Raw genomic sequence first — 17,148 nt, forward strand, 5'->3', positions numbered from 1 at the left:
GGAGGCTCGCCAAAACCTCCTCTTGGTTACAGAGTGAGCGATAGAGAGAGGGTGAAAGAATGAAAGAGATGGAAGTGCACATTGAAAAGTACGTGTAGAAACATCCAGAAAGGGTCTATTTTCAGCAGAGGTTGTAAAGATGTGGCTCAAATGAAGTTGTTCAAGAGTGGACATTCTTTGAAAATGGCTTACAGGGAGTTTCCCCAAACTGTAGGCCCCTTTACAGCTGTAATAGTATATGGATTATATTGCATGTTGCGATTTCTTCTGAGCCATTTTTAAATTGTGCATTTACTTTTTGTTATTAAACTCAAAAAACAGTGTGATGTAGAAGATACAGGTGCACATTTCTGTGTAGCGTTGTGAACATTCACAAATAGATGCATCTTCCACTTGTGAGTTACAGGCCTCACTATTGCGCTTTATTGTTTTGATGTGTTTCAGATTGATCAAAAAGGGGCTGAGGTGGATATAATGTCTTTTTTGGAAAGGAACGGCCTGGCAGGAAGCAGAACTATATGTTGCTCAGTGCCAGAAAAAATCAATTTGGCCATTTTACAGCTTTCAGAATTATAGTTAAGCATGCTAACATTTGCTAAGTAGCACTAAACACATATTACAGCCGCGGTTGATGGGAAGGTCAGTAGTTTTGCAGGTATTTGGCCATAAATTACTGAAAAAAATACGATTTTGCCCCAGTGATGGGACAAGATGAACAGTTAAAGATGAACAGATTTTCTACAGTTCACACTCTGAGTCCTGTCAAGGCTTGGCAATGTGGCAATGTTATATTAATACCCTGAGAGTAGATATAGTCTTAGATTTTGGATATTGTATTGTCAGGAGTGTTGTCTTTTACGGGGTTTTAAAGGTTGCATTACAGTAAAGTGATGCAATTTTTCCAGTTTTTTAGAAGTAATCTGAATCTGATTTCTGGATTTGATTGAATTAATTTAAGATGGGGTTAGATCACATAATCTAATAATGATTTTGATCTCGATCAAACTTTCAGTATGTGCTGTTCAAAACCTTTTAGTCTGATTCTTTGATCCAAAAAGTTGGGATCATCCTGATTCCAGCAGACGGATGGATTTACGGTGGATTTCAGCAACAATATGCAATAAAACTTTGAAACTGACCCTTCATATAAACACTTTTTTATTTTTGCTCTTGATTTGTTTAACTGTCACATTGATCAACTAAATAACGTTTACATTATGCTACTTATATTAAGTCAGTAAAATAAAAGAAATCAATACAATGACACAGTCAAAAGTAGTTGACAGTTGCCTCCCCCAAGCTATTTTTATCTATTAAAATAAAAATACACCGTGACCCCATTCTGGATATTCTACCTGTTGTAATTCACAGAGCTAGTCGCCAGACTTGTTTGATTTGTAGTTCCATTTAGAGCTGGTTTTTAAGAGGAAAAGTCTGTATTTAAATCAGAGTGATCCAGTCGGGTTGATATTCCTATTTGCAGGAATATCTGGAATATCTGATTCCAGATATTTCTGATCAGATTACATTTTATGAACAATGGGCCCTGGGGGACTGTGGATGTCAGTGTGTACAAAATGTGTACAAAATTTCATATCAGTCGATATTTCGGGGACCAAAGTGGTGGGCAGACTGACGTTGCCATCCCCTGAGCAGCTGGGCTGATAGCATGGCTGAACAGAGATGAAGCATGTGCGGGATTCTCTGAAGAGGCAGAATTGATGGTTTGCTTAAGTGCATTTTCCCGTTTGTTTCTTGGAGGTGACATTGTGTAGCAAAGGTAGATGTTAACACAATACAGTGATGGAGATGTGTCATTATGTGAAATGATGGCCCTGCTTTAATAATAACAGATGCAGACGTATACTTGTTGTTAACATGGAGTGTGTGTACGTGTGTGTGTGTGTGTGTGTGTGTGTGTGTGTGTGTGTGTGTGTGTGTGTGTGTGTGTGTGTAAGTAAGAGGTGGATTGTGTGTGACTGTTTTATGCATCCTGTCTCACTGTCTCATTTGTGCAGTGCTGGTCTCTCACTGTGAGGATGTTGAGGGTGTTAATTGTAACCTGCCAAGGGTATGCAGATGAAAATTGGCTTAAAGCTTCATTTGGGGCTATGCAATATATCAATGTTATAATGTCTTGATGTGACACTAGATATTGTCTAAGACTCTGGATGACATAACATTGTAAGTGTTTTGAAAGGCTGCACAAAGTGATGCAATTTCCTGAACTTACCAGACTGATGTAACTGTGTAGTTCTAATCATTATATCCATGTTATTTTTAGACTTAATGTGCAAATATTTTGTGAAAGCACGAATAGTCAACTCTACAATACTGTTGCCATATTGTGGGGTTTGATAAAAAATATTATGATATTTGATTTTCTCATTCTTGTCCAGCCCTCATAACATTTATCTTGGATATTTTGCATGATCCCTTCACAAATAAATTCAATAAATGAAGGGCATTTAATGGTTTGAAGTGGCTTAAGGAACCTGATCTAGTAGTTTAGGTGTTTCCCTGCATACAGTGAGGACTGTAAATCAAGTTTTTGTGGGTGTAAAATTGGTTTCACCAGTCTAGAGGCACGCATGCGCGGTCCTTAAAGAATCAAATTTATCTAATTCAAGAATGATTCATATTTGCCATTTGTGATAGTATGAGCAGCTTTTTGTGAAGTGTAGGCTGGTTGGAAGGAACAGGAGAGAAACAAGATAAAGCCATACACATGCAGGGTTGGGGATAAACAGAAAACATGTAATGGCGTCATGTATTTATCGGTGGTATTTACCTGAAGGGATCACTTTTTTTTTTTATTCACGCTTTATTTAGCGCCAAGATTTATGGAGCACATATCAACCAGAAACAGATTTTTTTAAGTGCAACCATGCATGTGTGTGCAGTGCACCTGCCACACATCAATGACAGAGACGCACAGGATATTGTTAGAAAAGTGTGTTTGCCATGGAAATATAAGATTCAGACAAATGAGCTGGGCAAGTAGATTTTGATATGTTACAAAAAATGATCAAAAGAATTTAGAAAATGTTACTTAGTTTAAGTAACCTAATAGAAAACATAAAAATTTAAATTTTAGTACATTTATTTAGTAACTGCTTTAGTAAAGTAACTTCCAGCACTGTATAGATTGTTTTCTTTTGCAAAGGCAGAAAACGTGATCTTTGTCTCATTAACAAAGATCCCAGAAACCTAAGCAGTAAGAAAATAAGGCCTCAGAAATTGATTAAAATTAAATTACTAAATTACAAGTACTGAATAACTTCACAAATAAATTGGTGTCCATATGTATAATTTAGTACACTCTTTTTAATTGTTTAAATGGTTTTATTCGACCTCCTGGGGTGGGTAGGGATACATCAGAAGACCCTAATTTTCCTGAAAGTAAAGTGAAATACTTTTCCCTAAAAAATAAAAAAAAAATCATGAGTAAAGGGTAAATTTTGATTATAAGTGATGAGATGATAAGCAATATTATTAATATTATTTATATAAACTCAAAAGTTTATATAAATAAAACATATACACTGTTTTTCTTTCCTATTTGACTGTGATACAAGTTTTAACCACAAGAGGGCAGACCCTCCCCGGGAATGCAGTGATGTTCTCGTGGTGGAGGCTGCAAAAATATAGTTTAAGACAAAGAATTGATACTTTGGATCTTTGTCTTTTAGTTTGGACTTTTTGATTCTGCTTGAAAATCAAGCTGATGAGCTGCAGAGAAATTCAAAGTGTATGTTTCTACAGTACAGAAATGCCTGGTGCAGTGCATAGGTCAGACATACTGCTCCACTGGGGGGAGTGTTTGCATTAGGGGCAATGACGTTAATGAGAAGAGCAGGTGGACTCAGGTAGCTTCTGCTGTGGGTTTCATGCAGACACAACAAGTTACTTGTTTCTATGTGTTGTCTAACAGCCAACATTTCTGATAATGCTAACACACACAAATGCATCCCTGATTTTTTTCTTTTTTAATTCATGACTACAGAGCAAAAGTGACCAAGACACTGTACAAAAGCGCACACACATATATACACACACACAACACATGAAGCCAAAGGGCGAAGGGCAGAGTGGTGTCCGGAGCTGATGTGATCGTTACAGACAAAAGGTTAATTCATCCGATCACGTTTAATGAGAGTGCCATCATCAATCGCTGCAGCCTGACACGGTGACATTTCACCGAGGCCACATAGTGACCCGCTGGCATTTAGGACGCACTGGAAACAAAGAGGCCAAGCTCTGAATCCAAATCATCTGCACGTGTGTGTTGTGTTTGTGTACATGTGCTTATGTGTGTAATGACCGCCATTAGGGAAGATTACTGACTGCTCACTGGAATTTACATCCAGAGGTTTAAAACTCATAAAACAGTCTGAATCAGCTGCTCATTTTCACCTAAAACAGCAGTGAAAGAAGCGCTCAGATCCTTTATGTAAGTAAAAGTAAAGGGGGACATTTTGGTGGAATTGCTTGCATGTGAAGGGATGGTTTTAATAACAGTAGTAATAATAAATAGATTTATTTATTATCAAGTCAAAAAAAGATCATAAAATAGAATAGAATGCCTTAAAATACCTAATTAAATACACAGCATTAAAAAATTCAAAGTTTTATTCTTTAAGATACAAGTTAATTATATGTAAAGTCTTAATCTAAAAAGTAACTATATCTGTCTTAATAAATACAGCAGAGTAAGGCATAGAAAATGCCCGCTGTAATGTCGTGGAGTCAAATAGCACAAAATAAGAACACTCCAGTAAAACACATTAAAAGTGTACTTAAGTCCAGTTCTTGACTACATGTACCTTCCACCACTGCCAAAAACTCTGCAGTCTGAGTGAAATGCCTCCTGGAACTCACTCGGTTGCATAAAACTATAATCAAATAAAGCCATTTATCGTTACTGCTTCCTCCTCCAAGTTACATATTACCCAGGGACCACAGCTTCATCAGTGAACGGTGACGGGATGACAGGTCTATTGATTTGCATGTTGTATCTGGCTGTGTGTTACAGATAAAAACCCAGCTGTGTTTACGCTTGTAGAAGTGTGTCATGCACTTTGCATTACATTGTTTTTACTCATTTTCATACGTCTCTATTTTAAGAAATGACTCCCATTTGGATCCAGTGTGATTCAGTGTCAGTAGCTGTGTATCTAATCACATTGTGTGCTCTCACACACTCAGTAACAGAGGCTTTGTGTATGCTACGCGTGGGAAAGGTGCCGTGGTCAGACATGGCTTACTCTGTGAGACTGAAGGGGCCGGAGTGGCAGCTGTCCAGAGAGAAGGCGGCGCAGCTCCGAGGGATTAGTACACTATTGAGTCGAGAGCTCCTGATCCGCATCATGCAGCTTCACGGACTTGTGCATGCGAGTGCTTGTGCGCACACACTCGTATTTTGTGTACCTGTGCTTGTACGACCCTTGCTGGAATGGACACATGGATTGAGCCCACGCACCATAATGCTTACACCCACATTTATAAGCCGAGCTTTGAAGTTGCATTTGTCTGGGGAATGCAAAGCCTGGGATAGTCCATCAGTGCTCGGTCCCACACACACACACACACACACACACACACAAAAACACATATAAGAGTTAAAAATTGAGGTGTATAGTTTATATTTAGCTTCCTAATGAATGCTGAAGCCCTCAGTCGATCCAAAGAACAAGTGCTCATGAAAATGAAAAGAACAACTTCCAGCCTGAAAAAATAACAGTTGGGTCATTTTGTTGTAAAAACTGCTAAAAGAGGTCAAACAACAGGAATATTAGTAGAGTTTCTAAAGTAAAGAATTTCATCTTTTTTTTTTCCATATGTCAAAATACTTTTTTGGTCTCCTATTCATTCTGAGGGGTGGCTCAGAGCATTGCTTCCTCTTACAGTCCAGGAGTTAATGTGTAGCCTGTTGCAGCATTAAAGAAACCCTGTGGAGTTTTTATGTGAAACAAACAAAGTTATGTTTACATTGACTGTTTCTCACCAAAACATGCTGTGTGTATCCTCAAAGCCTAATAAATGTGTCCAATGCATTTTCTTCTGGAAACATTTGCAATTCAGATTTTACACGTGGGACACACTGCCTGCGTGAGCAGCGAGTGTGTGTTATGAAACTTCTTCTATTGTTTTTTTTTTTTTTTTCGGCGCCCATGTTAACAGGTTTGAGCAGCATCACTGACTGTGAGCAGCACGGCTTGGGCATGTCTCAGCTGCTGTTCACTTGCTGCAAAACTTGAGTACAGGAACCTGGCCTTATTTTTTTGAACATGGCACATGCGTTTTTAGCAAAAATAGTAAAAATGTTCTTTTAATAATCATATTGACATTATACCATCTCTGCTCATGCAGACAGTGCGTCGCAACTGTAACGTGCCGAATTTCATATTTTTTCCCCTTACTCAGATGAAAAAAATCTCTTTACATAATTTATGAAAATGAATATCCCATTAATATTCTTGTTTGCATACTCTAATTAACATGCCCTTACATGTCCTCAAAATATGGAAAAGTGGAACGGCTGGAGCCACTTGTGTTATTTTCCATCTTTGCATTAATATAAGATTTTTCCAAATAATCCAAACTGGCAGTGACAGACTTATTCAGCTGTGCAAACCCAGCCTTTTTTTGATATTTTTTTTTTTAAACCACCTTCTTGAAAAGCAATAGTTGCAATATTTGTGCATATCCAAAAACCTGGTGATAGCCAGTTGTTTAAATAGACGTGTCTCTCTCCTGACCAGACGTGTTGGCTTTTCTTTAGAGCGTGCATCTCTTGCAAACTGTTAGCAAGTTGGTTTGTGTGCAACGTATCCGTCACAACATCCTGAACTGACTGTAAATAGGCAAGACAAGGTTTGTCGCAAACTGCTGTGAAACCCCAAATTGAGACGCATATTCTGAATGTCCTATACACATGTCCAAATGATGCTCCTAGAACCTGAATAATACCAGCGTATTTTGTGTCATGATCCAAAAATTCTACATTAAGAATATTTCCTAATCGGAACATCTAAACAGCACATGCCACTTCCTATATTGTTATATATATTCAAAATAAAATTGGCTTTAGTGTTAATGTGAGTGTAATTCATGCTTGCTTGTGCTTAGAAGAAGAGTTACATCCTTGCCTCTGCTAGCAAATTGCTACAGCATGCATTTTTCTTTGCACATTACCGCCACCAGTTGTCAGGTAGTTGAATATCTGCAGGTGATACAAAAAAAATACTAAGACTCATTGCTCTATAGCGTTACTATTGGTTGAAAACTCCACAGGGTACCTTGAAATGTTGGAGCAGGTTTTACTATCTTTGATCGACTCTGTTAAGCTTGTTCAGGCTTTTTTGCATTCTCCACAGCAGCTGTCATCTGTTCTCTCAGATCAGTGGAGTTGAAGGGAAACATCAGGAAAAAACAGACTTAAACACATACACCTCTTGTGTTTTGGTGGATTTATGTCTTCTTATTTCCTCCGAGAGAGATCAGTGGATTGTGTTCATCACCTGCAGCAGACTGCTGTCACATTATACTATTTTTTTTTCTCTCATGGTAGCTTTGTTGTTCATTCAGGGGAATACTGAAGCTCCTAGGCTACATTAACAGACTGATCTTTGAACAGGAAGTCTTCCCCGTCTGACTTCCCATGTTACAGACCAACTTCACATGCAACCATTAAAAAACCAGAAGCCCTTATGCAAAAGGCCATGCGGGCAGTGTGTGTCAAAGTGTCACAATGGGAGGGTGTGTGATGAGGCTGTGTTTATGCAACATGCATGAACGGCTTCGTGTGTGTGCGTGTGTGTGTGTGTATGTGTATGTGTGTGCATGTGTGTGTGTGAGATTGGCCTCAGGGCTCTAATTAGAGGCGGGGGTGTTCAGGTAACCCAGGCTGATTGTTTGCAACTCGATCCTGACGTGAGAGAACGAGGAGGGCTTCCTTTTCAGCAGTGTCACTTTTTGAAAAGGATTTCTTTATCTTCAGGCTGTTGCAGATTTCAGCTGCATAACGTGAGCTATTTTAAAGGGAGTGACATTCAGAGGGGGAAAATGCCATGTGTGTCAGTAGCTTTAGGTGTTTTCCTGTGGTGTGGCGTGCCACAGAGGGGGGTTTCTACTGATTAAAAATTGATGAGCAGCTGAGTGCCGTGTAGCCTGAGCCGAGCATTCCTGCACTCTTTCATGTTGTGTGTGTGTGTGTGTGTGTGTGTGTGTGTGTGTGTGTGTGTGTGTGTGTGTGTGTGTGTGTGTGTGTGTGTGTGTGGGTGTGTGTGTGTGTGCAGGCTGATTGTTTGCAACTCGATCCTGACGTGAGAGAAGGAGGAGGGCTTCCTTTTCAGCAGTGTCACTTTTTGAAAAGGATTTCTTTATCTTCAGGCTGTTGCAGATTTCAGCTGCATAACGTGAGCTATTTTAAAGGGAGTGACATTCAGAGGGGAAAAATGCCATGTGTGTCAGTAGCTTTAGGTGTTTTCCTGTGGTGTGGCGTGCCACAGAGGGGGGTTTCTACTGATTAAAAATTGATGAGCAGCTGAGTGCCGTGTAGCCTGAGCCGAGCATTCCTGCACTCTTTCATGTTGTTGTGTGTGTGTGTGTGTGTGTGTGTGTGTGTAGACTGAGCTGGAGACACAGGCTGTGGCTGGGCTATTGTAAAGGTATCAGATTTTCCTAAGCTCACATTTCGCCTGCTGTTCTGTGTTTGTGTGAGCAGAGAATACAAAAATTAAAGTCTGTTTTTGACACTTTTTTGCCACGTTCCTCTTCATTTTGTGTCCTCCCCTTCACAAGTTCAATATTTCTTCTTCTTGTGTGCTCCATCCTTTTATTCCACCTACTGACAAGTGGCGAGTATTTTCCCCCAGCCTGTAGTATAACACTAAATGTGACAAGACTCCAAATGTTGTTTGGGGTCCTGGCAGTTTGATCTCCTCCCTACTCGTCATATTTTGCTGCTTGGGGAAAAGCCCCTGGCGTGACCAAAATGATGTAGGTTGCACCCTTTTGCATTGTATCTTGATGTAGAGGGAGGCAGCAGTAAAGTTTAAGCAACAGCACTTCTTGGTTATGGTTCGGAAAGACTGTAAATATTAATAAAATAACACCTGGCTTTGAGTCGCATTAAGGGTCAGTAAGAGGGTGTCGTGGTTGGGTTTAGACAGCAAAACTGGCTGCTGCTTTATAGATGGTTCTGGTAATCCATGTCCACACATCCAGACTCCAACATGACAACCCCATGGTCACTCTCTCCTTCTCTTGCAAAAGTCCTCTGCTCTGTCAGATCAGCATATAGAAAAGGAAACTCCTTGTTGGATGGCACTGTCCAGGATTTTGCCAAATTTTGGTTAATCAAAGGATATTACAGTGTGGAAATAGTATTGAAGGCGACTCACATAAGGGGTCACGCTTAGCCTTAGGCAACAGGCAGCAGTAAGAAGGGGGTCGGTGGTTCAGTTTAGAGAGCAAGACTAATTACTTATGACTGGTAAAAGATTACAAATGTTGCTAAAAGAAAACCTGGCTTTAAGTGGCACAAACTCCACAACTGATCTTGTTACTGTCGGTCTCGAAGGCCGCTCCCCTTGTCAATGTCCGATGCTGTTGGACACATCCACCTCCTCTTTCGCCGGCCCATTAGCAGACTTTTTAACACTCTTTATACTACATCCATTTTTCTGAGCATCTAACAATGACTCTGATGGGTTTCCAATGAAGTCGATGGAAAGCCCAGTGTGTCTTACACAAATGTTTAACAGTGTCGCTCTCTGTGTCACTATTACTTTGATTGGTTGGACCATATTGTGAGGCTCTGGGAGTGAGACCAGGCTGGTCCTAAAGAGCTCTGGCCTTTTTTAACAGCTTGTATAAAACATACTTACTATCGGATTTCAACATGAAACAGTTATAATTGATATTTTTATAATAATGACTGTATGATTTATAATGTGAAAATAATGTGACATCATGGAAGGAGTGCTCCAACCCACAGCTCGTCCTAAATTAACAGCTTTACAGACAGGATTTAGTTCATTGTTTAACTGTCTGGCTGCAGCTTTACTGTTTTGGTTCAGTGTCACAGTTCTCAGCTTTTCTGATGTAGCAGGTGGCTGTTTTCAGAGAAAAGCTCTAAAAGTCACTGTACACTACCTGCTCATCAGATAGACATCAGATAGACATCAGATAGACTCTGTTAGCGACTAGCTGGTGAACATATTGAAGCATTAAGCAGCTATAGAGACAAATATTTCTCTTAGGAGTAGGCAGAGACTGAGATACATGTACTGAGCAGAACATTTCTTACAGTTTTGGGGTTCCCAAAATAATAAGGAAATCACGACAATGTCTATAAAAGTTATGGCATGCCATTACTCAGTTCCTCCAATAAACTTGGCAGCATAATTAATGCCAGTTGTTAGATCTGTGTGCGCACCTGCTCGTACATGTTAAATAAGCTAAGAGTTCATAAGTGGAAGGCAGAAAAGTGTGCACCGAAGAGGTGAAGAGAGAGACAAGAGAGTGACAGATGACGAGCCAGAGAGAAGAGGAGGGAGGCAACATGAATGAATGAATGAATGACCTCATCGCTGTCAGGACCTGCTGTTGAGGGGGATTATGGGTAGACCCTGGGGAGCACATCCAGTAGGAGCAAATTGATTGGGGAGGATCTGAGAAATGTGAGCAAGTTTTGATATACCTCATCCTTTATATAGTTTTAAGTGTTAATGATTAGCAATTCATTTCTAAATGCTTCAAGTATATGCCATTAATAAGAACAATTTATGTGTTGCCAGGTTGTGAAAAAATCCCTTTGATTGGTTGGACTGTTGTTGGGAACAAAATCAGCATATATATTAACATCTTATTAACATTTACAATGACAGACTTGATGGATTAAAACCTTTTATCAATAACATACTAACATTTGTACCTTTAGATTCATTAGGACATGGGAAATTCATGAGTTTTTAGGAATAAATTACCAACATTTGTAACATTTGTATGGGTCTATTAAAGGAATACTGCACCCCTTAAAAGATCATTTGTATATCATTTCTCGGTGCATGGGACTGTTTATGCAAAGGTATTATAAATATTGTGGTTTTGGCTAGCTTAAAAAAAAAAAAATACAAATAATGGAGGGCGACATAAGGTGCTACAGCCAAGCCAATGAGGTGTGGCAGTCACTCAGTCAGTGAGGTGTTCGTTTATTGGGAACACTGGGCCCGAGGTGCTTCCAATAACAACGTTACCAACACAGAACACAAAGACAAAAATGAGCAGCCAACCCAGAAGCCAGAAAGGTGAGGTGGTCACGATATAGTTTTGCTGTGGTTTAATGTGGCCCTCTATTACTTCAATCCATAGAGAATTTTCTGCATTTTTGGATTCTTCATTCATCATGAGGTCAATCGAGAATACAGTTTTATTAACATGACATGGGGTGAGTAACTAATATATAGATGATAATTGGGGTGTAAAGTATCCCTTTAAAGAGCAATTAAACCCCCCATGTCTGGCTTGAGCACATCCTTCATGGAATGTGAAAAAAGTCTCAAAAATGAGCAGGGCTGGCAGGGGGGGTAAGACACACCTAGTCACCCAAATCGTGCCACCTCTCAATCCACAGCACCTCCCTGCCCCAGCACACACATGAAATAGCCAGTGGGTGAGATGGCGTGGCTACAGGGCGGTGATGGGGCAGAGACAGGGGGCTCGGATGGTGATAAGACTGGGCTCAAGCCACCAGGATCAGCCAATAGCAAAATTCATTTGCAATGGCAGATTTTAACCTTTAAATGGCGGTCACTTTGCCATAGGAGCTGTAGACAATACAATATGTACATTTTTAATACTTTCTTCTCAAATGTCAAGAGTTGGACCTGAATCAATTAACTACACTACTTAATACCCAAATTAATTGCTTTCCAACTGAAAATAGTGGTTTAGGGCTTTAGTTAGTCTTTAAGAAAGGCCTGCCAAAAAGCACTGTTCACAACCTGGCAACCCAAACGCTGCTCCTCTTATTAGTGGCTTTTATTGCTCTAAAAAAGAATAGTAATTTGCTAACTATTAGTAAAGCCATTAGATACAACTTTGACTTTATGAAGACTTTCTAGAAAGTGGTAAGTTTGATTAACTTCAAAATAAAAGCTGATTTACTGTCAATAATTAGACATCGTATGATGCAAAACTGATGAAAGGCTGCATTTCCTGCCTTTTGCTTCGAACTGATCAGACTTGAGAGCAGAAAAAAAAGTAAATTCATGTTTAGATTTGCTTCTTATTTCCTCTCAGTGCTCACACTGAATGATATAATGCGACCCCTGCATCCTGACATCACTTTGCGCTCCAGGATATTGTAACTGTAGAGAAGCTTCACGTAATTGACGGTGATGTAATAGCAACTCAAAGAAGGGAGGGGACAAAACGATAAGAATAATCTGCTCTGAATGGTGCCTTTTGCTCTGCAGAGCCTCCAGCAACAAATTGTGGTGGATTGAAATGCACCATTGATGTGTGTGTGAGAGAGAGAGGGAGAGAGAGAGAGAGGGGGAGAGAGAGAGAGAGAGAGAGAGACAGTAAACACACAGCTCCTATGGCAGAGCCGTTCCGCTTCATCATCATGCTGTGACCAGTTGCGCGCAGAGGAAAGAGTCCCGACCACCAGCCGGGTTTCGATCAGATGTTTGTCGGAGTTTGCGCCGCAGTGATGTCCCTGCGCTCTTAACTGGGGGAGAAACACACGGTTGGAAAAAGAGAGACGCCGGTTTTGCTTGTGTCGCCTTGTCCTGCTGGACTGACATCGCATGGGGACATGAACAGTGTGGATCCAGCCTCTACCAAACTGTTGACTTTCAATCAGCGGTAAAAACCAAAAAAAAAAAAAAAAAAAAATGCTACTCTTACTATGTTTACGCATGCCATCTTTAATCTGTTGAATGCATAGCTCTCTGTCGTCGCTCTGTCATATCCCTGCAGTACTGGCATATATTATTATGCAGCCCCGAGCAGATGAGACAAAGCTGAAGACACCTGCTCCGGTGCGTAAAGTGCGTTATTACGCCCTTGGATCGGCTAATGATGTTTGCAGTAATCGACTCTTTTGGCGGAGTTTGAATACTTGTCTAGTTATATATTAAGTGCGTAATGATTCATAGATTTTTGTCGGTTTACTCTGGGATGGCTGGCAAACTGACCGCCACTGAATCCACAAGTCTCCAGTCTGGAAGTATTGACGCTCCTCAACAGACTCTCTCAGCCACAGCAGCTTTTTAATTGGCTTTGTCGCCAGTTTTTTTTTTAATGAATTACGAACCGAGTCGGTTCATTTGTGCAGATATTCTGTCGCTTATTAATTGATCTGCCCCCCCTTTCACCCCCAGAGAGCAGATATTTCAGCATGAGCACGGAAAATGATGAATTATTCATGACATGCTTTTCGGCACAAGGTAGAGTGGAGGCGCGTGACAGGGACAGAAGAACGTATGCGGCGACTCTGAGGGCTGGCATCTGGTTTAAACTGTGCAGCATAGTTCAGCTGTAGTCCAAGGTTGCTCAGTAGTAGCTTATTTCCTCTTAGACTGATCTGAAATTGCAATGCTGCAACAAAAGAGCGGGGCTGCAGTGACTCTTGGACAGAGAGAGATCATATGGTGAACGTAAAGCTCTTATGGCACAAGGCTGCATATGGCAGAGACGCCTCTTTTCCATGCTGCACCAGTTGTGCAGAGAGGGAGGAGAAAGAAGGCAAAGATGTCCTGAAATTTTCATGAAATGCTCTAAAGACTCATAATAATGCTCTTATGGTATGTTACAGCATGGGTTTGTACTTGACAGTCTTCATCCAGCTCATCCTCACTGTATACTGCTATTTTCTGTACATCACTGCACCAAAATGACTGTATGCTTTATTTTATTGGGAATAATCTTTGGCTGAAAAGAATAGGATGGATTACTATTCATCTGCATTGTTCATACAATGCACCAATCTGTAACTTGAAAAAAGAAAGTACACATCTGGGATTAGATAAACTCAAATTTGATAAGAGTGGTTTAACCCTTTGAAAACCAAATTGGTGTGATTTCTTTTTAAATCAGAGGAAGAAAGCAGAGGAATGAAAGAAGAAATTGCACCATCACTAGCAAAAAAAATGTAAAAAAATAAAAAAAAAAGAAAGAAGAAAAAAGAAAGTTTAAAAAAACAAGAGCAAGGAATTAAAATGACCTTGGAAAATGATAATAATTTTGTAACATAATGTTGAATAAGTAATTATGATAGTTATTGATACAGTTTTTCCCTAGCTATTTTTTTCCCCTTGACATTTTCCCTAGCTTTTTAAACATAATTTTCTAAATCTACGTGTTTCTTGAAATTTGTAAAACAAAATTCTCATCAAGTTGCTTGTTGCCTTTTTACCTGTGTTTTTAAACTCTGAGCAGATGCCTTTTGATTTACAAGTCTTGGATTAGATAAATTCAGATTGGATTCAAATTGGACAAGAGTAAGGTTTTTTTTTTAATTCTTTATTTTTCTGAACAGCATTTTATGGTACAGAACATACATTAATATAGGCAGTTCATTTTCCCTTGCTGTTCAGGGTTTATTAGTCATTAGTCAGTGCGATTAAAAAATAATAAAGTAAAAAAAAAAATAAGAAGAAAAAGAAGAAGAAAATGGTAACATAAAACATAATAAGGTCATCTATCCATGCATTCCACAAAATCTGGTCGTAGAGGTTTTACATATTTCACCCACTTGGTCCAGAGCCCAATGAACATACTCTTCTGAAGGCGAAGAGAGAAACTTATCTTTTCCATAAGATAAATATCAATTAATATATCTATCCACTCCTGTATTGTGGGGCGTTCAGGAAGTAACCAACGCCTTGTGAGCGCTTTTTTGCAGGCAGAGTTTAGGATACCAAACATATATTTTTTAGAGCGCTTTGCCTGAAAATCATCATGTCCTGGATAAGAGTCATTTAATCCCTTAAAACCTGTGCAAATTTACTTGATTTCTTTTTAAAACATGGGAAGAAGGCAGTAAGCAATGAAAGAAGAAATGCGAAAAAAAGTTTAAAAAAAAAAAATAATAATAATAATAACAACAACAAAGAAATGACCTGGGAAAAGTAATTATAAATTTTAATAATTTTTTTAACTTAATGTTAAATATGTCATTATGAATATAGTTTTCCCCTGTTTTTTCTTCTTCTCTCCCTTCACTTTATTTCCCTGGCTTTTAAAAAAAAATTCTAAATCTATGTATTCCTTGCAATTTGTGGAACATTTTTCACCAAGAGTTCAAAGCTTTAAATACTTGTGAAAGCAGCACAAGAAAAGTGATGTTGCTCCAGGTTTCATAGGGTTAAATCCCAAAATTATTGACCAAAGCTCCCATATTAAACCCCATATGGAGGGGAAAAGGCTCTGCACACCAGTTTGAAGCTCACATCTCTGCAGTTATTCCTTAGAACTGCAGCAGTCGACTGACTGATTTATTATTTACATCCTCACATGCATTCGCCAGATGTGGAAGCATGTATGCGAAAGATAAGCTGTTAAATGTTTGATAAAATCCTGAACGTTGGGCTTTTTTATACGTGCCTTTGTCATTCTCAAGAGTCTTGTGTTTGGTGTCGCTTCTGTGCCACTCAGCATCAAGGTCTGTCGGTGTATTTTTTCTCTGACACAATCTCAAAAAGAGCTACTTAATGGAGGAATTTAAGAGTTTAAAGAGTCATATGGTATTTAACATAACTGATAAAAGGATTGGATTTTTTAGAGCAGCACTTGGAGGTTTAACATGCTGGGTGGCAGTGTGATTTATACTTCACATTTCACTGGACTCTATGGAGCCTTTCAGTGGCGACTGTCCATTGTCCTGTGACAGAAACCACAGCTTGTAACCTTTCCCGTACTCCATTACTGAGGGCAGCAGTTGAGTAATGAATATCCATTTTACCTCTTTTCTCTTTCAGTAGCTATTTCTCTTTGGTCCAAGCTTTCAAAGTCATTTTTCTTTGGCTAACGGCCATCATGCTGCTGGAAAGTGACTGAACCACTGCGGTGCAGAGTTCAAGTCCTGATGTCCAAACACATGAGCGGCTTAGAATGCAGAATAATGGCTTCAAATGTGGGATATCTCACAATTAAGCAGCATGTCAAGAGTGTATGGTAACAGGAGAGGCCTATAATCAATCACTCTTTTATCATCACCGGACTAAGAGTCTACAGCCATGCAGCTCTGTGAGTCTGTACTTACTGGCGTTGGGCACTAACTAGTTACATGTAAATGGCATTGTCTAATTCAATTACAAAATAAATGTGATTGTAGTCCCTTATAGTAGCTGAGAAAAAAAGAAACTAAATTACAGTAACTAATCAAATTGTTGGTGATTATAAAGCAAGTCACCTGAATATATTTGATTATATAGGTAAAAAAAAAGCTTATTTGTAGAATAAAAGTCATCCTGTTGCTTTGCATCTTTGGGCATATTTCTGGACATTGCAGGTCCACAAAGCTGTTGAGACAAATTTGAGTGCACCATCAAGGGTAGGATGGCTTTTAAAGAGCTTTCTCTGCATCCAAAATGCTTTCATTCATTTTGCAGAGTGCATTTAAATTTTGAGCATTTTTGATTGGTTTTCTTGTTTGAAACTGTGTCTGCCATCCCTGCTACCAGCTGACCACGCCAAAGCGAATGGCCATGTTGTTGGACAACAACGCTTTTCAGACAGTGCTGAACATTCTACAATTTTTTCTTTCATAAATGAAGGCCTTTAACATTACTATGCAGCGTAACGCTTGGTTACCAGCAACTTTAACAAGTATTTAGTCATCTGTATCACTTTGGCATTTTTGAAGGAATTTAGTCATAAACCATCCCAAATATCGGCGTTGGATGAAAGTTTAAGGGAGCACCAAAGTTATTACAATTTATCAAATTAGTGTAGTGCCCGTTTAAAACATGCCTGTTAAGAACGGGCTGATTGCTTGGTTAGTGAGATTTCTTCTCGTGGGTTTGTTACCTGCTACACAGACTATCTTTGTAGCATCTGGTTGTTCATATTGAGGTTTGCAAAGTGAAAATGTAGTTGATTATTGAAAGCATAAGCTTTATTAACCCTTTG

At 39.3% G+C, this 17,148-nt stretch overlaps 1 protein-coding gene across 6 annotated transcripts in view; it reads left to right on the forward strand.

The window, feature by feature from the left end:
* garnl3 (GTPase activating Rap/RanGAP domain like 3) overlaps positions 1 to 17,148 on the forward strand; it is a 96,281-nt gene that overhangs the window by 17,182 nt on the left and 61,951 nt on the right. Inside the window, exon 1 of one of the 6 annotated variants that reach the window (XM_042508772.1) lies at positions 12,595 to 12,879. The exons of the other annotated variants lie outside the window; for them this stretch is intronic. Coding sequence (XP_042364706.1) covers positions 12,830 to 12,879 — 50 coding nt within the window. The 5' untranslated portion in view covers positions 12,595 to 12,829. Of the gene's footprint in view, positions 1 to 12,594; positions 12,880 to 17,148 lie in introns of those variants that run through there. 6 annotated transcript variants of the gene reach the window in all.

Source organism: Plectropomus leopardus, chromosome 20 (assembly GCF_008729295.1).
Source record: "Plectropomus leopardus isolate mb chromosome 20, YSFRI_Pleo_2.0, whole genome shotgun sequence".
Classification (NCBI taxonomy): domain Eukaryota; kingdom Metazoa; phylum Chordata; class Actinopteri; order Perciformes; family Serranidae; genus Plectropomus; species Plectropomus leopardus.